The sequence below is a fragment of the Podarcis vaucheri genome (genome assembly GCF_965113315.1).
Source record: "Podarcis vaucheri genome assembly, chromosome: 5".
Lineage (NCBI taxonomy): Eukaryota > Metazoa > Chordata > Lepidosauria > Squamata > Lacertidae > Podarcis > Podarcis vaucheri.
The window spans coordinates 4,829,361-4,855,742 of NC_138763.1; the positions used below are offsets into that span (position 1 = coordinate 4,829,361).

General features: G+C 49.6%; 1 protein-coding gene across 1 annotated transcript; it reads right to left on the bottom strand.

The window, feature by feature from the left end:
* Window positions 1-224: 224 nt before the first annotated feature.
* Window positions 225-24,135, bottom strand: NMUR1 (neuromedin U receptor 1). Its single transcript, XM_082224449.1, has 3 exons — window positions 24,096-24,135; window positions 4,647-5,556; window positions 225-649 (listed from the first exon to the last, which is right to left on the bottom strand). The coding sequence occupies exons 1-3, from the start codon at window positions 24,108-24,110 to the stop codon at window positions 249-251; spliced, it is 1,326 nt and encodes a 441-aa protein (XP_082080575.1). The 5' UTR covers window positions 24,111-24,135; the 3' UTR covers window positions 225-248.
* Window positions 24,136-26,382: the final 2,247 nt, after the last annotated feature.

Below are 26,382 nucleotides of genomic sequence, written 5' to 3' on the forward strand. Positions count from 1 at the left end.
GGTTTTACAACGAGGGGCCGAGAAAGACATTCATGTGTGGCCCCTTACAAAAGAAAGCCCTCTGTTCGTAACGCGGTTGAGTTCCTGAGGGCGAAGCAGCCGGGAATGGACGCGGGTCCAGGCAGGACCAGGCCCCCATCCCAACGCGTTATTTTACACAACGCCGCCAAGCGCCGGCGGTGTCTCACAGCCCAAGCAGAAAGCTCCGTCGTCCTAAGACATGTGCGGCTGGACTCACGGCTTCCTCCTCAGAGGAAAGGGCCCTCGCACTCCTCCGCCTCGTCCCTCTCCGGGTCGGCCTCGTAGTCCTCCAGGTCGGACAGCGGCTGGCCATCGCCTCCTCCGACGTGCTCGGAGACGGTGCTGCGCATGGTGACGCGAGTGCTGCTGGGTGAGTGCTTGCGCGAGCCCAGCTTCTGGAAGCGCCGGCGGCACATCACGTCCTTGAACATCTCCCGGAAGCGGGTGGACATCAGGTTGTAGAGGATGGGGTTGGCGGCCGAGCTCAGGTAGAAGAAGACGCCCGAGATGATGTGCACGTACTGGAACATCCCCAGCATCCGGTCGGTCCAGTGGGTCACAAAGCTCCAGACCAGGCGGTCGGTGTGGAAGGGAGCCCAGCAGATCCCAAAGACGACCACCAGCGCGACTGAGGGGCAGAGAGAAGAAAGTGAGAGGAGAACACCTGCCCTCGCAGTGGCCGACCTGGTGCCTCCTATGGGAAACCCCAAGCGGGAATCGAACACAAGACCTCTCCCCCATGCTTTTCAATATCTACATGCAGCCTCTGGGAGAGATCATCAGGGGGTTTGGGCTGGGTGTTCATCAGTATGCAGATGATACCCAGATCTACCTCTCTTTCAAATCAGAAGCAGTGAAGGTGGTGAAGGTCCTGTGTGAGTGCCTGGAGGTGGCTGGAGGATGGATGGTGGCTAACAGATTGAGGTTGAATCCTGACAAGACAGAAGTACTGTTTTTGGGGGACAGGGGGTGGGCAGGTGTGGGGGACACCCTGGTCCTGAATGGGGTAACTGTGCCCCTGAAGGACCAGGTGTGCAGCCTGGGAGTCATTTTGGACTTACAGCTGTCCATGGAGTTGCAGGTCAATTCTGTGTCCAGGGCAGCTGTTTATCAGCTCCATCTGGTACGCAGGATGAGACCCTCCATGCCCGCATACTGTCTTGCCAGAGTGGTGCATGCTCTGGTTATCTCCCACTTGGACTACTGCCATGCGGTCTACTTGGGGCTACCTTTGAAGGTGATCCAGAAACTACAACTAATCCAGAACGCGGCAGCTAGACTGGTGACTGGGAGCAGCCGCCGAGACCATATAACACCAGTCTTGAAAGACCTACATTGGCTCCCAGTACGTTTCTGAGCACAATTCAAACTGTTGGTGTTGACCTTTAAAGCCCTAAATGGCCTCGGTCCAGTATATCTGAAGGAGCGTCTCCACCCCCATCTTTCTGCCCGGACACTGAGGTCCAGCACCGAGGGCCTTCTGGCGGTTCCCTCGCTGCGAGAAGTAAGGTTACAGGGAACCAGACAGAGGGCCTTCTCGGTAGTGGCGCCCGCCCTGTGGAACTCCCTCTCACCAGATGTCAAAGAGAACAAGAACTACCAGACTTTTAGAAGACATCTGAAGGCAGCCCTGTTTAGGGAAGCTTTTAATGTTTAATAGGTTATTGTATTTTAGTGTTATGTTGGAAGCCGCCCAGAGTAGCTGGGGAAACCCAGCCAGATGGGCGGGGTATAAATTATTATTATTATTATTATTATTATTATTATTATTATTATTATTATTATTTATTAGACTGCTCTTTCCCTGCGGAGCATCGCCATCATGGCGGGAATTTGTCTTAATCCTCTTTTAAAGCCATCGAGGAAATGGCAGTTAGGAACCCAAGGCCTCTTGGTGGTAGTAGCAAAGTACTGGGAAGTTCTGGAAGGAATGTGGTGTAAGAGAGCATGGCAGTTAGCTGTGACAGGAAACCTAACAAATTAAAACTTACAGATAGGTAGCCGTGTTGGTCTGCCATAGTTAAAATAAAAAAATTCCTTCCAGTAGCACCTTAAAGACCAACTAAGTTAGTTCTTGGTATGAGCTTTCGTGTGCATGCACACGAAAGCTCATACCAAGAACTAACTTAGTTGGTCTTTAAGGTGCTACTGGAAGGAATTTTTTTAAATTAAAGCTTGTGAGGGGTTTGAAGCGAAAGGGCACATTTACAGCAGATTGGTATACCTTTACTGTGTATTTAGCGAAGGAGAACATGGAACAACCTTCCCTCACACCGGGGAATATTCTGGCGTATACAATTTTAAACTCAAATCTGTTTATTCATTTGGATTGGGCTGGAATCGCGTTGCTCCAAGGGGTGTTCGCCTCCGCTGTGACAGGGGGAAATTTAATGACAAAATCAGAGAGAGGCAGAGAATTCTCTACGATGATCAGCAACTGGGGGGGGGGGAATGAACAGGAAAAGCTCTCTGCCTCCCCCCCCCAAGCAATGGAGGTGAGGTGAGGTGGGGGAAGAAGGAAAGTATTCTGTTTTAAATCGAGGACTTGGTTTCTCGCCAGCTTTCCTACAGAAAGTCCCTGCCATGTCGCCCTCCCCACAAATCCCACTGTTTCGCCTATGCTGAAATTAATGTTTAATTTAAACTATGGACCCAGGGCTTTTTTCAGCCAGATCATGGCTGCCCCCCCCCGCTGGGTGCCACGCCCCCTCAGGCGGCATGGCGCACGCCCAGGACGTGTGGCACCCCCCTGTGGGTAGCGCGCCACGCCCCCGGGGTGCCAGAGCATGAAACTCCGCCACTGTCCAACCCTTCTCAGGTAGGTGCCATTGTTGCCTTAAGAGAAGAAGGGTGGCATTCATGCTGAGTTCCAGCACCACGCATGCATGTGTTTGTGCGCACGCACACATTTACAAATGGTGTGTTTTAGCTGAAATATAGTGGTAGCTTGGTTCTCAAACGCCTTAATATATGTGTTTTCCAGCACTTTTTTGCAGTTCATTATAAATCCTTTCCCAGAAGTCTTTTACCTTGCGGCACGTCCACCACATGTGGTAAAAGGTTCCTTTTCTCCCCTTACACTTCCAGCATTTATTATCATGAGTATGATACATTTTTGCTAGCTTCACTGGTGTTAAGTACCATCTATACATCATTTTCATTAAATTTTCTCTTAATACACTACATGCTGTAAATTTAATTCCTTTTTTCCACAACTTCTCCCAGTCTTCCATCATAATATTGTGCCGGTTCTCAAACGCCTTGGTACTCAAAACGCCTTGCTTCTCAAACGCTGAAAACCCGGAAATAGGTGTTCCAGTTTTTGAACATTTTTCGGAAGCTGAACGACCAATGCGGCTGTCAGCTATTGTTTCCAGGGCGCCTGCACCAATCAAAAGCTGCGCCTTGGTTTTCGAACATTTCAGAAGTCAAACGGACCTCCGGAACAGATTTCGTTTGGCGCTTTTGTTTTTGCCATTTGTTTTGCTATTTGTTTTTGAGGCTTTTTTGGTTAATTTGTTTTCCTGACTGTGTGGAACCCAGTTTGGCTACTGATTGATTGTGTGACTGCGGAAATGGATAAAAACCCCATCCAAACAATGACTATCATCAGTGCAGGTAAGGGAAAAAAATTAATTTTAATTTTTTATCATCTACAATACTATCTTATTTATTTTATAGTGCAGGACATTGATTATTGCTTTCATTTTATGGCTCAATGGTCTCGTTAGATGGTAAAATCCATGTTAAATTGCTGTTTTAGGGGTTGTTTTTTAAAGTCTGGAATGGATGAATCTGTTTTGCATTACTTTCTATGGGAAAGCGCGCCTTGGTTTTGGAATGGAATTCTGGAATGGATTAAGGCTGCATTTTAATGTTTAAATTGTTTTAATGTTGTATTTTAATCTTGTTTTTTAAGTTGTATTTCAATCAACTTGTTTTTATTATTGGTTGTTAGCCGCCCTGAGCGACTGGGGAGGGTGGGGTATAAACAAAATTTATTATTATTATTATTATTATTATTATTATTATTATTATTATTTGAGAACCATGCTACCGCTGTACACAGAAGGTACATCACCAGCTCCTGGCAGTATGACAGATAATAATAATAATAATAATAATAATAATAATAATAATAATAATAATAAAATTAATTTATATCCCACCCTCCCCAACCGAAGCCGGGCTCAGGGCAGCTAACAACAATAAAATAATACAGTGGTACCTTGGGTTAAGTACTTAATTCGTTCCGGAGGTCCGTTCTTAACCTGAAACTGTTCTTAGCCTGAAGCACCACTTTAGCTAATGGGGCCTCCTGCTGCTGCCGCGCCGCCGGAGCACGATTTCTGTTCTCATCCTGAAGCAAAGTTCTTAACCTGAAGCACTATTTCTGGGTTAGCGGAGTCTGTAACCTGAAGCGTATGTAACCTGAAGCGTACGTAACCCGAGGTACCACTGTATATGCCTTTTCTGACACCACATTCACTGGTGAAAGTAATGAATGGGAACACAACGGCAAAGACTGTAGCCTTAGTTCTGGGAATAAGAAGAAAGCAAGTAACACCCCCCCCCCAATATTTTTCCCACAATCCCACGCAGCTCCTGGGCTCCCCTCAACTCACACAGCATGTTGGTCACCTGCCTCCTACGGACTTTCTTCTGCTGGAGGCGGATGTTGTGGTAGTCGCAGTTGCTGGCCGACTTGGCCTCCAGAGCCTCCAACATCTTCTCCTTCCTGAGCTGCAGGCCGATGAGCAGGTACAAGACGCTGATGACGCCCATGGGCACGAAGAAGAAGATGATGGTGGTCACCTGGATGATGAGGTTGTACATCAAGCGGGACTTGACCAGGGTGCAAGTGGCCGAGTCGGGGACCACCCCCCGGGCGGGGACGTGGAGGGTCTGGATGCCATGGAGACTGGTGTTGGGGATGGAGCAGATGATGGACAGGACCCAGACGGTGATGATGACCCTCTTGGCGTGGTTCTTGGTCACCACGTACTTGGCCTTGAGAGGGTGCACCACGGCGATGTAGCGCTCCACGCTGAGGGCCGTCACGTTGAGGATGGAGGCGAAGCAGACGGCCTCGAAGAGCAGGGTCTTAAAGCAGCAGCCGCCTGCGCCCAGAAGGAACGGGTAGTTGCTCCACATCTCATAGATCTCCAGCGGCATGCCCAGAAGGAGGACCAGCAGGTCGGAGACGGCCAGGCTGAAGAGGTAATAGTTGGTGGGCGTCCTCATGAATCGGTGCTGGATGATGACCAGGCAGGTCAGGGCGTTGCCCACTGCGCCCACCACGAAAATCAGGAGGTACGTGGTGCAGATGGGGACGAAGAACCCTGACCGGCGAGGCCCCAAGTACTTCAGGCGGAGCTCCTCTATGGTCATGTTCAGGTCTTCGGGGTCAAAGTAAGGCTCTTCTCGACTGCTGTCGTTGCACAGGTCCTTGTAGGCTGCCTTCTCCAACAGCTCCAGGGTGGATAGCTTTAATTCCAAGTGGGAGCAGTTGACAGAGGAATACATGGCCCCGAGCTGGAAAAAGAGAGAGAAGAGGAGTTAAGAAGAGCCTGGCTGCCGGATGAGGCCACAGACTATCTGACCCTGCCTCCTTATGAGGAACAGTTGAGTCAGGTGGCTATGTTTAACCTGCAAAAGAGGAGACAGGCAGGAAATAAGACAGCCCCCTTCAAATATCTCAAGGGCTGTCACAGGGAAGACGGAGCATGCTTGTTTTCTCCTGCTCTGGAGGGTAGGACTCGAACCCATGGCTTCAAGTTAGAAGAAAGGAGATCCCAACTGTTATGTATTCAGTGGTCTGTGTTTGCCTGAGCTGGAGTCTGGACTAAGGATTCTGAGCTCCTGTGTTCTGATTTGATACATGATGCCCAATCACAGAACATTTCAGGATTTGGGCCTCTGCCATTGGCCCTTGAACTCTTGAGTCGTGATTCGCAGCTTGGAAGTTTAGATAGCCAATCACGTTGGGAGTGGGAGTGGCCCAGGCTTCCAGGAATGTAGGGTATATAAGCAGTTGCTTTGCCCCTGTTCCCCAGTTATGTAGTTCAATAAAGGTTCCTGCTGTTATTGCTGTGTCTTGCCTTGTAGGAACCCACCAACTAAACATACAGGAAAAGTTTCTGATGGCAAAAGCTGTTTGACAGTGAAACAGTCTCCCTCGGAGGTGGATTCTTCTTTCATGGAGGTTTTAAGCAGAGGTTGGATGGTAATTATATAAAAGGATGTCACATAGAGGAGGGAGAAAGGTTGTTTTCTGCTGCTCCAGAGAAGCGGACACGGAGCAATGGGTCCAAACTACAAGAAAGAAGATTCCACCTAAACATTAGGAAGAACTTCCTGACAGTAAGAGCTGTTTGACAGTGGAATTTGCTGCCAAGGAGTGTGGTGGAGTCTCCTACTTTGGAGGTCTTTAAGCAGAGGCTTGACAACCATATGTCAGGAGTGCTCTGATGGTGTTTCCTGCTTGGCAGGGGGTTAGACTCGATGGCCCTTGTGGTCTCTTCCAACTCTATGATTCTATGTTTCTAATTTGCCATGGATGCTTCAGCTGAGATTTCTGCATTGCAGGGGGTTGGACTAGATGACCCTGGGTGTCCCTTCCAACTCTATGATTCTTTACCTGTTCTCACGGTGGCCGGCCAGATGTCTTTTGTATTCCCACAAGCAGGACCTTTAGTGCGACGGCACATTCTCCACCTGTGATTCCCACTACCATTGGGCCATTGAGAGCCTAATCCACAGATTCATCTAATCCTCTTCTGCAGCTGTCTAAGTTGGCAAACTGCTAGTGAAGCCTCTGCCAGTGGGGATCCTATGGGGCTTAACCGGAATAAAATTTGCAAATGCTTAAGCCGAACAGTTGGAAGCATAATTACAGCAAACAATACAGCCGGCGCTCACAAAGAGATGAATGCGCAAGTAGTTTGTCTGAACATGAGCGACGCCACTGATAAGTCCCTCAGAACCCAAAGGGAAGACAACTAGGCAACGCATGCCTGCAAACGCAGCCGTCAGCCAGTCCAAAGGACCCTGTAATCCATCACGGTGCTGGACAAAGCTCCTTCTCTGCAAACGGCCCGAGTCCCAGAGCCATGGGATAAACACGCAGCGAGCAGCAAACTTTCTCAGTTGCAGCTTGTACAGGACGCAGCCCTGCAATTGTAACTCAGTTGTATGGAATAATGCCAGGTGATAAAGGACGAAGATTCCCCACCCCCTTACTAATCAACCGTGCATGTACATTAATTAATTTGCATTATGCAAGATGGTTGTTGTTGTTTAGTCGTTTCCGCCTCTTCGTGACCCCATGGACCAGAGCACGCCAGGCACTCCTGTCTTCCACTGCCTCCCGCAGTTTGGTCAAACTCATGCTGGTAGCTTCGAGAACACTGTCCCACCATCTTGTCCTCTGTTGTCCCCTTCTCCTGGTGCCCTCCATTTTTCCCAACATCAGGGTCTTTTCCAGGGAGTCTTCTTTTCTCATGAGGTGGCCAAAGTCTTGGAGCCTCAGCTTCAGGATCTGTCCTTCCAGTGAGCACTCAGGGCTGATTTCCTTCAGAATGGAGAGGTTGGATCTTCTTGCAGTCCATGGGACTCTCAAGAGTCTCCTCCAGCACCATAATTCAAAAGCATCAATTCTTCGGTGATCAGCCTTCTTGATGGTCCAGCTCTCACTTCCATACATCGCTACTGGGAAAACCATAGCTTTAACTATATGGACCTTTGTTGGCAAGGTGATGTCTCTGCTTTTTAAGATGCTGTCTAGGTTATACAAGCTGGTTAGAGACCATAAATATTATTCAGCTCTGCTGTAGAACAAGCTCCAGCCCCCATCCTTCTCGTCCTCCACTGGATGATTTTGCCCCTGCAGGGCTAACCCAGAATGTGTGCAGGGGCTGACATGAGCAAGAGCACAGAGCAGGATAAAGCCCCTGCCTTCACAACGTGTTTGGCAGATAGGATGATTCAGTCATCAGCCCTGCTCCTGGCCCCTCCATGCTCCAGGCAGACTGTCTGCCCTTTTTATTAGTAAAATGCTACACACACATTACTGAATTAAATTTACGGTACATTTGTTCCTCTCCTTTCTTTTTCCAAAAGCAGAATAAGTTTTCAGAAACATTGGCAGGTGGGTTAGTGATGTTATTGGGTTCCTGCCAGTCGGAGCTGTACACAGCTGACTTTGGCCACAGATGCACAGAACTTCTTTTCTTCTTCTTCCTGCAAGAGAAGAGTCACATCTAAACAACACAGTGAGCATACTCAGTCTCACTACTCCTATTGCACCCATCCATTTCTACTCTTAGTCCTCGGAGAGCTGCTTTATGGTATACCAACTCGGACTAATGGTCTATCTAGCTGAACACAGCCCATGATGACTCGGAGGCATAAAGAATTGAACCCGGGGCTTTGCATTGCAGAGGGTTGGACTAGATCAGTGTTTTTCAACCACTGTTCCGCGGCACACTAGTGTGCCGCGAGATGTTGCCTGGTGTGCCGTGGGAAAAATTGAAAAATTCAAAAGATTTTTTTTAAAATAAAAAAAAGTCAATTTTTTGCCCACTAGGCGGGCGCTGGACTGTGTCCACCCTATTTTCCATCCATCCTGGGTGGGGATCAGATCGGATGGGATCGGATGAGAGCGGACAGGCGGTCCGCTCTCATCCGTTTCCCCATAGAGAGCAGCAGGGCTCTGACATCTCCCTCTCCGCACACAGTGGTGCTGTGCCTCGTGATTTTTTTCATGAAACAAGTGTGCCTTTGCCCAAAAAAAGGTTGAAAAACACTGGACTAGATGACCCCTGGGAACGCTCCCAACTCTACAATTCTATGATTCTGCATGGAGATCTTGTGCCCCACCCTCTAGGAACATGGGGAGTTGTTGCCTGCAGGGAAGGGACTTTGTCATGAAACTAGTCCAAAATACCTGCAGGGAAGGATAAGCAGCAGCAGAGAAACAAAAAAACTGGCTGGTTGTTTCTGTGTGTGTGTGTGTGTGCTTGAGGACAGTGTGATGGCCTGGGAATCGGATTCAGAGGCTGAACCTGAGGAATCCCAGCCTGCACAGGAGTCCCTGCCTCCAAGGCTGGCTGAGCCGGGGCTGGGGCTTGAGCCTGAAGGGTCCTCACCTGTGCCGGATCCTCAGGAGCAGACACCAGGTGAATCTACTCTGGCTCCTGAGGTGATGGAGGACCCATTGCCTGCAGGTGCTCCACTCTCAGCCCCGTCAGAGGAAGCTGGGGTTGCCTCTGGGTCCAGTAACCCTCCAGCCTCTCCTGAGCTGCAGAGGCTCAGGGCAGAGAGGCGGAGGGAACTAAGTTCTCCAGGCCAGGAGAGGCGAGTCACCTGAGGATCGGGGCCGCCCTATGCCTCAGGGCAGATAAAAGCCAGCCAGTCTCAAGTTGCGGGAGCAACATTGGGGGTAACCTGTTCCTGCCAGCACCCTGTCCTGCTCTTCTGTCAGAGTTCCTGACCTCACCCAACTCCTTGCCTTGGACCCCGCTTCAGCCTTGACGGACAGCTTCCATACCTCACCATCGACCTCAGACTGGACTCGGACCATGCCGCACAGTAACCCCCCGGGACCAGCACAGACAGGCTTTTATCACCAATTGCATTTCCAGTTGTTGGCATTTGATTTAATCGCTATACCGAAATAGGTGGGCAACCCCTGATATCAGAGATATTTCTCTCTCTCTATTAAAATGGTGGAGATGGGGGGGGGGTTAAAATCCCCCAAAAGAACTTTTTTCCCCTGTATGCCACAACAGCTGCGAGAATATTACTAGCGAAGAGTTGGAAGAAACAAGATTTACCAACTATCGAAGAATGGCAGATGAAGACGATGGACTACATGGAACTTGCCGAACTGACTGGGAGACTCCAAGACCAGAGAGAAGAGTCGGTAGAAGAAGATTGGAAGAAGTTTAAAGAATATTTGAAAAAAATATGTTAATATTTAAATCTTAGAATAACTTTGGAAGTGGATATAGGCTGTAGGGTTAGAAGTAGAAGATAGTCTATTTTAAAATGGTATTATTTGTAAGTGATAAAATACGAAGATTTTTATGGTAAAAGTAAGCGTGATAAAAAAATGGTTAAAAATTATGATAAACTGCTAAAGATGAGGTAAAATGAAAATCAGATAGGGGGGACTTGGGGAAGCTCACCTAACAATGTTTAGAAAAAATAAGGATAAGACAATAATTTGTTTTTATTGTTTGTTTTTCTGTTTGTGTTGTTTAGTTGTGTTATAAAATGAATAAAAAATTTTGGGGGGAAAATAAAATGGTGGAGAAGCATGTAAGCTTTCGAGTTGTGCGGACTGCTTGTTGTGTTGAAGCAAACGAAAGCTGCTCAGAAGGTGGGGGGCTCTCCTTCCTTGGAGATTTTAAAACAGAGGTTGGATTCTTCAGTTGCGATTCCCACATTGCAGGGGGTTGGGCTGGATGACCCTCGGACCCCATCCAATTCCACGATTCTACGAATGCAGTCGAAGAGCAGCTGCGACGATAGCTTAAGAAAGATCACAACTGGCCTTAGATGCAGTTGACGGGGAGGGAGGAGGAAGCAAACTGAATAGCCCCCCTATAAAGGCTTAAGAAAGGAGGTACCAGAGGCTCAACTTTAGAAATAAAACCAAGGTATCACACAAGCTGGGGCGCGGGTGGCGCTGTGGGTTAAACCACAGAGCCTAGGACTTGCCGATCAGAAGGTCAGCGGTTCGAATCCCCACGACAGGGTGAGCTCCTGTTGCTCGGTCCCTGCTCCTGCCAACCTAGCAGTTCAAAAGCATGTCAAAGTGCAAGCAGATAAATAGGTACCACTCCGGAGGGAAGGTAAACAGTGTTTCCGTGCGCTGCTCTGGTTTGCCAGAAGCGGCTTAGTCATGCTGGCCACATGACCTGGAAGCTGTATGCCGGCTCCCTTGGCCAATAAAGCGAGACGAGCGCCGCAACCCCAGAGTCAGCCACGACTGGACCTAATGATCAGGGGTCCCTTTACCTTTACCTTATCACACAAGCTAAAAATTGACTAGTTGGCCCGTGATGGTGGAAAAGGACATTGTGCTTTCTCTTCTTTATTTCTGCCTTCGGGAGAGTGATGTGTGTATATAGTTATGAGTTTGTGGGTGCCAAACTCTAATTAATCCCTAGATCCAGCAAGTGTTAAAATCTATCCAATCAGGCCAAATTAGCTACTTCTTCAAATATAGTTTTATTAAAACTTTTCAACATACAACAAAAAAAAAACAGAAACAGAACAAGAAATAAGGAAGAAAGAAAACGAAGGAGATAGCAAATAAGCAAAGAGATACGAGTAAGAACAGTAAAGAGACAGAGAAAGATAAGTAAAAGCGACTTTCCGCTATCCATTTGTCAGTTGTGCCTGCAAGAATTCCTCATAATGGAAAGAAGATAGCCATACCTTTTTAGAGAAACGCACAGTGCTGAAAATAAATATCACCAAAATCGAGCAGCTACAAAGAAGCTCAAGCTTCCCTGGGGAAGTTTGAAAACTGCCACTTGAATTTTTTAATTAACCTCACTTTGGCATTCGTCCAAACCCAACAGACTGCGGTTACTTGAGAAAGTCAACTGCAAACTATAGCTTATGAATGAAACTGGCTGCTATCAAGCAAGCCGTAGTTAAGACTAATAGGCAGGGTCTCTTGGTCACACGACAGCATGGCCAAAGGCTGCAAACTAAGAGCAATGCATAGGAGAGCTTTCTCCCACGTCTCAGATTTCTATTCTAGGTGCTGGAGGCTCTCTCATCTTTATTGCTGACTTCAACCCAAAGACATTTAATTAGAGGGTTGATAGGCAGCATAAGGCAGTGAGAGATTTTACTTTCTTGGGTTCCATGATCACTGCAGATGGTGACAGCAGCCACAAAATTAAAAAAACACGCCTGCTTCTTGGGAGAAAAGCAATGACAAATCTAGACAGCATCTAAAAAGTAGAGACATCACCTTGCCATCAAAGGTCCGTATAGTAAAAGCTATGGTTTTCCCAGTAGTGATGTATGGAAGTGAGAGCTGGACCATCAAGAAGGCTGATTGCTGAAGTATTGATGCTTTTGAATTCTGGTGCTGGAGGAGACTCTTGAGAGTCCCATGGACTGCAAGAAGATCAAACCTCTCCATTCTTCAGGAAATCATCCCTGAGTGCTCACTGGAAGGACAGATCCTGAAGCTGAGGCTCCAAGACTTTGGCCACCTCATGAGAAGAGAAGACTCCCTGGAAAAGACCCTGATGCTGGGAAAGATGGAGGGCACAAGGAGAAGGGGACGACAGAGGACGAGATGGTTGGACAGTGTTCTCAAAGCTACCAGCATGAGTTTGACCAAACTGTTGGAGGCAGTGGAAGACAAGAGTGCCTGGCGTGCTCTGGTCCAGGGGGTCACGAAGAGTCGGACATAACTAAACAACAACAACAAGACAGCAGGAGGAGGCTGATGCTATTAGTTTTGCCTGCACCAAGCTGGCACCCTGGTTTTGGACTGTGATGGTTGGGGTGGATGGGAACTATAGTCCACATTTGGAGGGCGCCCAGTGGGTGAAGGACGTGACAGCTCACTGAAAGCCCTGGCGCTTTTCTTTCAATTTGGCAAGTGATTCTGTCTGCCTTCGTCTGCGTGCCTACCTAGGAGCAAGCCCCGCTGAAAGCAGCCTGGCTTCTCTGCAAGCAATCTCACACACTCCCTGGCTGGGCAGAATCCAGGGGGACAGCAATAGACAGAGAAGCGTTAAATCATTTTCATGGCAGAGAGTGGACAGGCCAGAGGCCGTGGGGAAGACTGAACAAGCACCTGTCCGACACTTGAAATACCAGACTGGCTTAACTGATGGATTCACAAATCTGCCATTATCCGATTAAACGGGTTAAATGAAAATTCAAAATGGAGATGTAATGAATCACAGCCGGTTGATTATAATCTCTCCAGAGCCTTGGCAGGTTGTCATTTTTTTCCATACTGACTTCTCAGTGTCTTTCCCCCGGGCGAGAGATATATACATTTGGTGAAAAGGAGAGGTGGGGATCGCACAATGGGTGGGTTTTCTGTGTCTTTGCCACAAGGTGAACTGGCACTCCGAAAACATTTCCTGTTTGCATGGTGGGCATTTGCGATTTTTGGCATTCTGCACTCTTTTTCATGCATTGATTGATTGATTGAATCCATTGATTGATTGAGTCCACTGCTATCTCTTTCCTTTGTAGTCATACGCAGTTCTTCATTTTGGAACGGGGAGCAGTATTTCTAAGCAAACATAGCACACCCAAACCTTGCCTCAGAGTATACTTTTAGCCGGGTCTCCGTCATCAGGGAACTGGTTTATTAAAATATATAACCAGAAACAGAACAAGAAATAACAAAGAAAATGAAGAAGACAGCAAATAAGCAAAGGGATAAAAATAAGAAAGAGACAGAGAAAGATCAGTTTCTTATCTTCAGGGCTGTCTTTAGCAGATGCGCCGCTGGGGTGCAAATATCTGTCCAGCGCCTCCAAATGACCACGGCTAGTTGGGGGGGGGGGCGAAGCTGCACACTGCCAGCCATGGGGGGGGGTGCAACTCTTCCCCATGCCACTGCAGGAGAGCAATCCCCACGGAGGCTTGGGAAGGAAGCTGCGTCCCCGCCAGACATATACCGTATTTTTTGCTCTATAAGACTCACTTTTCCCCTCCTAAAAAGTAAGGGGAAATGTGTGTGCGTCTTATGGAGCGAATGCAGGCTGCACAGCTATCCCAGAAGCCAGAACAGCAAGAGGGATTGCTGCTTTCACTGTGCAGCGATCCCTCTTGCTGTTCTGGCTTCTGAGATTCAGAATATTTTTTTTTCTTGTTTTCCTCCTCCGAAAACTAGGTGCGTCTTGTGGTCTGGTGCGTCCTATAGAGCGAAAAATACGGTAGTTGGCGGGTCGCAGCTGGCGGGTGTGCAGGGAAAGGGGAGGCCGCCGGCAAAGCCATGCAGCTCCCCCAATCGCTGGGGCGCCCCTGAGAGGCCAGCGCCCTGGCGCAACGCACCACTAAGCCCTATGGGAAAGACGGCTCCGCTTATCTTTCCTGGAAAGATCTAGTCCCGGAACTCAACCCTGTTATTTATGCAGCAGTAAAATGATCTCTGCGACTGCAGGGCAGACAAAACACTTTGCAAGCAGAGGTCATAGATGATAGGAGTTGTAGTCAGAAATATCTGGATGACAGGTGGATTGGGAGAAGGCTGGCTTAGTAGTGGAACATTTGCTTTGAATACAGGTGGCAAGTTGTAACCCCAGGTAAGGCTGGAAGGATCTGCAAATTTCATTTCTCTCCATTTCTCAATTTTTCCAGCCTTAAATTCAGTTCTCCAGAGTTTTCATTCTGCAGCAATTTGCAATTTTTGTTTATTTTTAAAAACCTCATGGATATTATTCCGAATTCTCGGAATAGCCGAATTCTCCTCAATAGACACATTTTTGCTTGCAGTCTTAACCAACTCTTGCCAGCAATTGCTCCCAATACGATGATTCTTGTATGCTGCTTTCATATTGATTTTTTTGGACATTTTCTTCTGCTTATTGTTGATTTATTAATTTTATTATCTGCTGCCCTTTATCCGAGGACCACAGGGTGACATAGAGTATAAAAACACAAAAATACATATCATAATAACATTTTTGTAAATGTTTGCTTGGCTGGAGAACAGTGTTGTAGATTTGGATAATTGTGAACTTAGAGGAGGGTGGGGCTTCAGTTCTCATATTGTTTCGGAACCTGGGAATTTAATAAATTCAACTTAAAATGTGAATTGAATTCAATTCCCCACCCCCACAAAGACCCTTGTCTGAACCCTGGTATTTATATAGCACACTCTCAAACCACCAGGGCAGCGTAAAGCACTTAAGAAGCCCTCAATAACTGCAGTTCTGGTTGGGCAATGACAGTCAAAGCAACAGACCCCGTTTCAGGCAGACATAAGCCTCAAATCATCCTTTTTCTTCAACAGATATCACTGCTTGCAAGTCTTGAGAAGCTGCTCTGCCTGGGAAGGGAAGTTCCCGTGTTTAACTTGCGAAGTAGCATAGGGAAATGTTCCCTGAGACCAAGATGAGGGATTCTATGGAATGCAGATACAGAGAATTGATAAGAATAATGATCTGTTGTGACCTTGATGGAAGTGTAGACGAGCCTTCTTGTCTTTTGGCTCATTTTTCTCCTTTTTTCTTTTTTTTATCTTTTCTTTTCTATCCCCCCCTCTTTCCTTTTCATTTTCTTTCCCATAATAGCTTATGTTTTATGCCATGTACTTTGATGTTTTTTGTAGTGTTTTTCTTAGCTTTTTCCATTATTACTATCAAGGATTTTTCTTTTGTAATTTTGGTTGTTTATACTTATCTGTATTTGTTTAAAGCAAAATAAAAGTGTGTGTGTGTGTGTGTGTGTACACAGTGGTACCTCGGGATGCGAACGGGATCCGTTCCGGAGCCTTGTTTGCATCCCGAATGGAACTCAAGATGCGACGGTGTGTCTGCGCGTGTCGCGTTTCACCGCTTCCGCGCATGCGCGTGATGTCATTTTGAGTGTCTGCACATGCGCTAGTGGCGAAACTCGGAAGTAACGCACTCCATTACTTCCGGGTTGCTGCGGAGCGCAACTTGAATGCGCTCAACCTGAAGCACATTCAACTCGAGGTATGACTGTGTATATATATATATGTATATATGTGTGTGTGTGTGTGTGTGTGTGTAGCGAAGTAGCAAAGCAAAGGGTTTCTGGGCGCCTGCAGGATGCCTCTCCCAGTAAGCTGTTGCTCTCATTGGTGATACTGGTGTGGGGCAGGCCCCAGAAAGCAGCAAGCTCAAACATTTGCTGGGAGTCCAAGACATGAAACGAGGCATTTTTAGGAACATAGGAAGCTGAATTTGACTGCCTTATGCAGAATATCAGACCATTGGGCCCATCTAGCTCAATAGTGCCTGCACAGACTGGCAGCAGCTCCCCTGGGTTTCCGGCAGGCGTCTCTCCCAGCCCTACCCGGAGATGCTGGCAGGGTCTGAACATGGGACCTTCTTCAATCAAAGCACTGCTCTGCCACCAAGCTTTTATGCAAGGGTTACAGGAAGAAGCAGGACAGACCAGACCAGTTCCCTGGGTCTGCCCCTTGTATATGAAGGGGACAAACTGAAAGTATACAGACATACATATTGGAGCCAGCAGAGGTTTGGGTTTGTTTACAGATTTCTCAATGCTCCATATCCTCCTTCTGTAAAACATCCCTATTTAAAACAAGTCCTTCAACGCACCTGACAACCTCATCCATCAAAAGCCCAGCAGATTGCTTACCTGTTTCCCCATATCTGGCCAAACCACCCGTCTTCCTCCAATTGACAATTTAGCATTGATATTAATCACGCTTGTGTACATACCCAAAGCGCAAAGTGAGTTACGGTCTTTCCATCCATCTGAGGAAATCTACCCTGTCAGAGAGCTGACAGATTGTCTCGTGGCAGAGAATTGCTTTCGTTTGCCTGTCCACAAGCATTCATCAAGGCCTGGGTGGGGGGCGGAGGGGGGGCTGTATCCTGGGTACCTAACTGCCTCCCCACCTGCACTGGCTGTGCAAAATTCCAGCCGGGCATCGTGGAAAGTGCAGGGAGAGAGAGCGAGAAAAAGAGAGAGAGGAAGAGAGAGAGAAAAAGAGAGAGAGAGAGAAAAACGTCTTGACCGGCATCTCCTGGTTAAAGTCTTCCCAACCAACCTTCCTCTGCAATTGCGGGAGCAGAGATGCCATACTTAAGGGGGAAGAAAAGAAGTTCCAGGTATATTCCTTCTCCTTTTTACGTAAGAACATCAAAAAAGCATGCTGGATCAGGCCCAGGGACCCATCTAGTTCAGCATCCTATCCTCACAGTGGCCAACCACATTAAGGTTACCAGATTTTTTTCAAAGAATCCGGGGACACTTTTTTAAAAAAAGAGAGAGGGGGGGGAAAGTTATTTTTTTAAAAAATTAAGAAGTAATATCTTCTCTTCTGCGGTCTCCTCTGAATGCGACCTTCCTCTGGGCTCTCTTGGAGCGCTAGCCGCTGTGGAGTAGACTCCGGTCGGGCCTGGGCTCGGCCACATGTCCTTGCCCTCCCGGTGCTCTCCCACCTCTCCTCCTCAGCGGCAGTGGCGCGGCAAGGTCAGAGCTCCTCTCTTTTTCCTCCTTCCTCTTTCTCTCTCTTCCTTCTCCTCTCCTCCTTCTCCCTGCATTGGCTCTGGGGTTTTCCTGGCCCTGGAGCGCCAATGGGCAGTCAGTCGAGGGCCGGGCGCTCTCGCTCCCAGCTCAATTTGAGTCATGGGGGGGCCCCCTGCTGTTCCCCCAGTTGACGTGCCGGGTGTCCCTTGTTCCCCCTCGGCAGTGACAGCGGCAGTCTCAGCAGCCCAGAGCCAGCCTGGTAGCGCAGTTGGCTCTGGCTGGCTTCAGGAGCTGCTCGCTGCCGTGGCACCCACCATTTTGCCTCGCCAGAACTCCCCATATGATGTGTCTTGTGCCGTTGAACCAATCACGCAACATTCATTCCCTACTAATAAATCTACACTTTTTAAACAAGTTTTAAAATGCTTTACTTACAAAGTTCTAAAGGTCAGGTTCATACATTTATCTATGCAACAGCAAGTAAACATAGGCAGAAATATTGGGATACAATATAGATTGAAATAGCTCTAAGCATGTGGTTCAAGCTTGTAGCGAACAACTTCAGGCACACCTTATCTTGGTGAGTTATAAATCTACACTTAAAATATAAATCCGGGGACATTCCGGGGATGGATTTTGTCCGGGGACAGATTTGTAAATCTGGGGACCGTCCCTGGGAAATGGGGACGTCTGGTAACCATAAACCAGATGCCCAAATGGGAAACCTTGCAATCAGGATTCGAACACAGGAGCAACTGTCCCCTCCCAGAGGGGATGGGTTAAAGTCTCACTAACATATAGCTTTTCCTTTTGGGGTTTTGAAACAACACCCACCCAGAAAAAAATAAAAATGGCTCAGATGTTGTTTTGGTTTAAAAGAACCGAATGTCTGGACTGGCTGCCAAAATGTATGCACAAAAGACAGAATCCTGGAGAAGCTGCCAGAACTTTTCAGAGCAAAAGCATCACGATGGCTTAGCGAGTCAGCTGGAGCTGCAGAAATATTTTACAAGATATAAAATGCTGTACGTAAATAAATGAAATCAAACTGTGCCGCTTGTGCCTTTGCAGGCGCAAAGGAGCCGGGTTTGCGAGCTTAGCCGGAGAGCGCCCCGTTTTCCCTGTTGCTGCCTAGAGAGATGATGGGGTGCCCTGGATGTCCCCCCAAAACAGGACCTCCTGACTCCCCACCCAGCCTGGGCTCAACTCAGTGACGGAAGAGGAGAGAGATTTCCTTATTTGCCCCTGTTCCACCAGCCTCTGGCTCTGGGTGCACCCAGTGCTCTGAGTCAGAGCCAGCCTAGCTCAGCACTGCTGACATCAGGTGAGGGGACATGTCTTTGGCCCTCCAGATATTGCTGAACTACAAGTCCCATCAGCTCCAGCCAGCATAGCCATCGGTCAAGGCCAACGACATTCAGAATCAAGAAATTGTAGAGTTGGAAGGGGTCCCGAGGGTCATCTAGTCCAACCCCCTGATTTGCAGGAATCATAGCTGAGGTATCCCTGACAGGTGACCACCCAACCTCTGTTTAAAAGCCTCCAGTGAAGGAGAGTCCACCACCTCCAAGGGAATCCTTACGAGTCCAATTCAAAGTGTTGGTGCTGACCTTTTAAGCCCTAAACGGCCTTGGTCCAGTATACCTGAAGGAACGTCTCCACCCCCATCGTTCTGCCCGGACACTGAGGTCCAGCTCTGAGGGCCTTCTGGCGGTTCCCTCACTGCAAAAAGTGAGGTTACAGGGAACCAGGCAGAGGGACTTCTTGGTGGTGGCGCCTGCCCTGTGGAACACCCTCCGTGTAGATGTCAAGGAAATAAACAACTATTTTACTTTTAAAAGACAACTGAAGGCGGCCCTGTTTAGGGAAGTTTTTAATGTCTGATGCTGTGTTGTTTTTAATATTCAGTTGGAAGCCGCCCAGAGTGGCTGGGGAATCCCAGCCACTGGTCAGGGTATAAATATTTTATTATTATTATTATTATTATTATTATTATTATTATTTGGTGTCCAGAACTGGACCCTGGACTCCAGATGTGGTCTGACCAAGGCAGAAGAGAGCAACACTCTTGCCTCCCTCATTTGTGCCCTATACTTCTGTTGATGCAGCCTAGGATCACATTAGCCTTATTTGCTGCTGCATCACACTGTTGACCGTTCTCTCTGCGCTTTCCCTGGAGATGCCAGGCATGGAACTAGTCCTGAGGTTTCTGCATACACAGCCTCTGCCCTGACTCTGAGATATAGCCCTTCCCTTCCTCAGATGCTACGACCTTTTGAAGGCAGAAATGGGCAAGTCCGGACCTCCCCTGCGGTTCTGCTTCTCTTCCCCATTTTGCAGCAATCTGCTCCTCGCAGAGAGTGTCGGGAAACAGAGCAATGGTTTGGCTTTGCCCTCCTTCACTCCGACAAGCCACCTCTCTCCCTTTACTCTCCTTTTACTTGCAAGCATGTAAACATTGCTCTAAACTTGCCTCAATTCCAACGGCAGGGGACACAGAGACTCCACAAAACGCATTGTTTATTAAAAAGACACACACACACACACACACACACACACAGAACACAAGTGTTGGAAAGGAGGGGAGCAGCAGATAACTTTCCGAGATTTTCTACGTATTGTAAAATTAAGCGTGGTTTGAAGGCAGGACATTACTCCTGGCCTGGGAAAATGGTGATGGGGAGAAATAGTTATGCAGAATCGGTATGGACTTTTTTTCAGTTAAAGGGCTCCACAAGCACACAAACACACACACCCGCTAAGTTTAAGCAGCAGAGCAGGTGAGACCTCAGCTTCTGAAAAAATAATGACAGATTACAGGCAAAAGGGCACCATAGCTCTACACTGGACATGCATTTTATAGCATACATACATGACCATATCGGAAAAAAGATGCTATGCTAGATGGGCCTGTTAAACAGCCTTGCACATTTTCCTCTCGCCGCTCCCTCTTCCCAAACATTTCGGTTCTTCCTCCTGCTGCTCCGGAGGTTAGAACCCGAACCGGTGGATTCAAATGAGATTCCACTTAAGATCAGGAAGAACTTCCTGGCAGTAAGAGCTGTTCAGCAGTGGAACAGACTCCCAGAAGAGGCGGTGAGCTCTCCTTCCTTGGAGGTTTCTAAGCAGAGGTCGAGTGGCCGCCTGCCAGGGACTCCTCTAGCTGTGATTTCTGCATTGCGGAGGGGTGGGCTGGATGACCCGTGCGGTTCCTTCCAACTCTGCAATTCTATGATTCTAGGAAAGCAATCTTTTCCCAGCTCTGCCTTCCTCTCCCTGCATCCCGATACAGCCAACAAGATCTGCACATAAGCCTTTGTCCACTTTCCGGCAGTGGCGTAGTGTGGGTTGTCAGTACCCGGGGCAAGGCAAGTAATTTGCGCCCCCTAACCCGTGGATTTGCGCCCCTAACCCCCAGATGTTGCGCCCGGTGCAGCCCGCCCCCCCTGCACCCCCCACGCTACGCCACTGCTTACCCGGGCAAGGAACTAACTGTGTACTGCATTGCTTTCGATGGGCTGTGCATTTTGGATCGCATTTGCATGTCCCTGTCCACATTTTCGGCACAACACGTCGCTAATAAATACATTTTTACAGCACGGATTGAGGAATATACGTGGTCCCCCTCCTCTCTTTCCTCTGATGCTCTGTTAAAGCTTACTTAGACAAACCTATTCCGTTAAACCAAACTAAGCCAAGTCTCCCATTATCTGCATAATGCTAAGCCTACCATAAGAACACAAGGATTTCCCTGCTGGGTCAGAGAAGAGATCGCCCTCTTCTCACGGGGGCAAAAAATATGCTTTAGGGAAGCCCCTTTCCCTCCATCGAAAAAGCAGGGCAAGAAAGGCGAGAGCCCGGTAATATCTCCCCCTGCAGGTATCCTGCACCTGAACTGGAGGCTCCATAGAGCCATCATGACAAATATACAGGAAGAGACCCGTTTCCCCCCATGAATTTGCCACATCCCTCTTTTAAACCCCAGCTTTAAGCCCTTTAAAACTCTCACCCCTTTGTCGAGTGTTTTACTCTAAGCGTATTAGATATGAGTGGTCGTTCAATATTATTATTAAGCAACGGGAAGCTACGGACCGCCGTTTTCTCTCGTACTGTTCCGTTATCAGCGTTGCAACATCACCGGCGGAGCGCTCAGAGCAGGAGTGCAGGACTCCACTTTGCAGAAGCAACAGGAGGTCTGCGAACGAAGCACCCCACATTCCAGAGCAAGCGAAATAACACAAAAGACCATTTAAGGGGGGGGGGGGCACGTTTACCGTAAGACCATTAAGTCCAAATGTCCCTATGTTCACTGCTGAGCATTGCACACACCTAAATCGCATTTTGAGCTCTGTGCTATTTCCTATGAAAAGGGATGTTGTTTTTGCAGCCCCCCACCCTCCTGCTTGCAAATTCTTTCCCCGGCCATTGATCTGTGCCAGCTGCTTCCAACTTACCGAGTATTGAAGGAAAGGGACTCTGCACACGCTCAGGGGCGCTGTCTTCTATTCCCAATTCACACATGTCCCAGCAATCCCCCCTCCCGCATCGGAAGCAGATTCCAATGGCACCATATCAAAGCCTTACCTGTGTGCCCTGTTGCAGGTGGTGAAGAGCTCAGGAGATGTCCAGAGAACACACAAGGGGGGGGGTTCCTTTCCCCCCAGCCCAGACACACACCCCTGGGATGGGGAACCAGCTCTTCCAGCAGCCCGCACTCTCCCCACAGCTCTGGGGCTGGCATGGGCAGGAGCACTCAGCGCAACTGAAGGGCAATTCCATGCACGCCGACTCAGAAGCGAAGCCAGCTCAGCTTTCAGGCGCATTATGTGGGTGGCGGGTGCTCAGGGCTTCCCCCGCCTCCCCGAAGGCGTTTTGTCACGCTGCAGGCGGAGGGGGAGCGCCCCACCCAACAGCCCTCGCAATGTTGCAGAGGCTGCGCTGGTTGCAAGGGGGGCGCCTCTAAACATCACCCCCCCAACACTGCCATGCCATCCGGAATCAGGCACCCCAAGGAGATATTTCCAGGGCACGGAGCCGAGTCAGAGGACCGGTGCAACGTAGTGGGGGAGACCCAGGTTCGAATCTCCCCACAGCCACGGAGCTCGCTTTTGTGACCTGGCTCCAGCCGCTCTCCCTGAGCCTCGCAAGGTTGTGGGGAAGGTACAGCGGCAAGACACAAACACCGCCTCTTTGGAGAGAAGGTGCGCTATAAATACCTAGGCAGTGGACTCCCCCTTCCTTGGTTTTTATGCAGAGATTGGGCAGCCATCTGCTAGGGATTTTTCAATTGCGATTCCTGCATCGAAGGGGGTTGGGCTAGATGACCTCTGGTATTCTTGCTGGCCTCCTTAGTCACTTGGTGCATTTTGGATATAAATTTTCAGGCTTTCCGAACAGCCAAGGCAAAACTGATCTGCGCTCAGGCTGTGAGCCGGCTGTTTGAGAACAAGACAAGCAGAACCATCGTCGCTTCATCCTTCCTAAGTCCTCTGGTTACAATTCCTTCCATCCTACCAACCATGGCTAAAAGACGAGGCCAAGGCAGAAATTTGCAGGGCATTTTCCTATCTCCATCCGTACGGATAAACGGCAGATTTCGGATGGCTTTCAGAGGGACCCTGTAAGCAGCAGCAGGAAGAGGGGAAATGGCGCAGAAGAACCCTGTACGTTATTTTCAGCCAGATCCACTGAGCCACCCAGCCCAATGCTGTCAACTCTGGCTGGCAGCAGCTCTGAAGAGTTTCAGACAGGGGGCGTCTCCTAACCCTACTGGAAGGTGCTGCCTTGGGACTGAACCTGGGACATTCTGCATGCAGAGCAGGTGTTCTGCTCCTGAGCCACAACCCTTCTGTAGCCCAAAGCCTATTTTAGGAAGCTAGAAAGCTGAGCATCGGGTCCATCTAGATCAATACTGTCTACACTGGCTGGCAGCAGCTCCCCAGAGTTTCAAGCAGGCGACGCTCCCTGCCCGATTTATTGCCTTGATATCCAACTTTTCGCTCCAAGGAGCTCAAGGTGGCCTACAAAGTTCTCCCCCTCCTCATTTAATCCCCCACAACAGCCCTGCGAGGTGAGTGAAGCTGAGGGGCAGTGACTAGCCAGTGAGTTGGGAATTTGAACCCTGATCTCCTGGGTACTAATCCAACACTCTCTAACCACTGCACCACACAGCCCTACCTGGAGATGCTGCCAGGGATCGAACATGGGACCTTCTGGATGCAAAGCAGGTGTGCTACCGCCCCTAAGAAGAAACCCCTTTCTGACCATGTGCACCTATTTAGTATTGCAACAATCAGTCTTTTGCTGCCACCAGTGTCCAAAGGCAGCTCCCAGGAATCGACTTTATCACCCTCTCTGTCTGCCTACTAGATCTCTCCCGGTCCTCCTTCCTTTCAGCCACCATCCCCATCTCCCTCCCAACTGTCGATCCGCTCACCAATTTGCTCCCTAACCCATCATCACCTCCATTTGCAGCCGGGGTTGGACTAGATGACCCGTGGTGACCCTTCCGCTTTCTTCATCGGATGACCAGCCTTTTGCGCCTCCACCGGGCTTACTCATCCCGCGCCCAAAAACCACTGGGCAAAGATGAAAGAGAAGCGCCTTTAAGCATGTGCAGAGCGCATGCCGCCTTGCTCTTGGCAATTCCAGAATAGCCACCATTTAGGATTCACGGGCAGGGCTTTCGGGAGCGCCCGTCGAGTCCCCAGAGCCCAAACCCACTCGCCCGACTCTCCCTCTCCTAACCGCCTGTCGCCCCGATCCCTCCGCGCAGTCCCCGCGCCCCTTCCCGCGAGCAAGGCAGGCTGGCAGCCACGTCCGTCCGTCCGCCTCGACGGCTGCCGCGGCGCTTCCCCTGCAGCCAGCCCAAGAGGGACCGCGCTCACCTCGGCTCCGTCCATCGCCCAGTCCGCCCGCCCGTCTCCTGCCGCCGCCGCCGCTGCATCTTCGCCCGGTGCCCCGGCCGTCGGAAGCGCCTGCCTGCCGCTCGCTCCGCCGCTTGCAGGGCTTTTAAAGCGCCGCCAGAGGGCGTGCCCGCGCCGCCAGACGCCCGACGGGACGGCGAGGCGGAGCAGGATCGCGCCGGGTCCGTCCCTGCTGCTGAAAGCTCCTCCCTCGGATGGAAGAGAAGGAGGGGGCAGTGGCTGTGCCATAGCCAGGGGGAGGGAGTCGGGCTCTGCACATGCCCAGGGGCACTCTGCTGTTCCCCCCTTTTTTCAGGTTGATTTATTTATTTTTTAAGTGCAAACATGACAGAAGGCAAGCGAGCAGAACAAAAAACAATTGACCCCCAAAGCGTCCCAGACTGAAAGGACGAAATTGCAAAGAATAATAGAATTGGGAGGGAAACCCCAGGGTCATCTAGACCAACCGTCCGCAATGCAGGAGTATGCAGTCATCCCATACAGGGATCGAACCTGCAACCGTGGCGTTATCAGCACCATGCTCTAACCAACTGAGCCATCCAGGCTAATGGTATGTTACTGCATTGACCGGGAATTGAATTCAGACCTACCACTTGGCAGGTGAGAATTCTACCACTGTATACAGCAGTGTTTCCCAACCTTTTTTGGGCAAAGGCACACTTGTTTTATGAAAAAAATCTCGAGGCACACCACCATGTGGGGCACGTTACAGCCCCGTGACGTCAGCGCATAGCGTCACGCCGGGAGGGACGCACGAAAGTGTAAGTTTCAATTTTTTCCCCTCCCCCTTGCCTTCCTTCTGTGCCAACCGCCAAAAAGCCAAGAATTGCGGGACTGCCGGCGGAGGGGGGGAGGGCGAGCGGAGGCAGCGGCGAGCCCCGTTCCTCCCCATCCGCCCCATTCCGTGCAAGGAGCGCGAACAGGTGTGAGAAGGGGGTCAAACCTGCGGGCCGGCGCCGGGGAACCTCCAAGCTTTGGGGGTGTGGGGGGAGGAGGCAGCAAAGCGAGGCAGGAAGGAGGGCGCGGCTTGGCTGGGTGAGCTTTGGCAGGGGCAGGGAATGAGAGCCACGAGGCGGGCGCTGCGGACGGAGGCGCTGCCCGCCGAGCTCGCAGGCAGCCAGGCAGGCAGACGGCGAGAGCCCCGTGCTGGGCGGCCTCTCCTCGCCGCCCCGCCTCTCGCCACCCGACTCGCCCGCCTCCCTCCGGGGACGGCGCCCCAATCGAAAATTTGACTTAAAAAAAAAAATAATCTTTTGAATTTTTTAATTTTTCCCACGGCACACCAGGCAACATCTCGTGGCACACTAGTGTGCCGCGGAACAGTGGTTGAAAAACACTGGTATACAGGATCTAGGTTTCAAACGGAAGCGATCGAAGGGAAAGTGAAATTACTGAAGGCCGCATACAGCATATTATTAGAATGGGAGATGAAAGATGAAGAGGTAAAATCAGTTATGATTAAATGGACACAAGATGTAGGTCACAACATTATGATGGAAGATTGGGAAAAATTATGGAAAACTGATTCAAAATTTACAGATTGTTCCCTATTGAAGGAGAATTACATGAAGATGATGTGTACGGTAGATGGTACACAACACCAGTGCAGTTAGGGAAAACGTACAAAACTAATTCAAATATATGTTGGAAGTGTAAAGAAAAGGAAGGGACATTTTATCATATGTGGTGGGATTGTAATTGTCAGAGCTGCCCTAGGTCCCAGCTCACAAAGGACCAACGCCACTTCGTTTTTATATACAAGAGTCTTTATTGAAGTTCAGTTTGTCTTTCACATCAGCAGCGTGCAGCTCTACGTCTGAAACTCTAGACCGCTGAAGCTCCGTCTGAGTCCCCTCCCCCCAGACACCAGTTTAAGACTCTAGCCTTGCTCCACCTCTTCCTCTGCTCTCTCCTCCTCTGGGTCCTCCTGTCCGCTGGGGTTTCGCCCTTCCTAGACTCTTCTGACGCTGACTCCCCTGAGTCTTCCCCCTGCCTCCGGCGGGCTTTAGGACCTGGTTCCCGATCCGGGCTTTCTGCTGTCCCGCGCGCCTGTACATTTGAACTTGGCGCGCGCGCCCAGCCGGCAACCTTCCTCCTGACCGTTACACTGCTCCTGTCACTGCTTCCCCCACTCCCCAGTGGAGGTGTGGTCAGTCTCGACTCCTCTTCTCTCCCTGATGGGGGAGATGCTGGCTCTGATACCTGGGACTCCCCCCCCCACTACGCTCTGGTGGGGAAACTGGCCCTG

Excerpts from the sequence above, each read along its gene's own strand:
- NMUR1 (XM_082224449.1), bottom strand. Across the intron at positions 650-4,646 it reads GCAGGTGACCAACATGCTGT|TCGCGCTGGTGGTCGTCTTT; the intron begins GTGAGTTGAGGG and ends TCTGCCCCTCAG.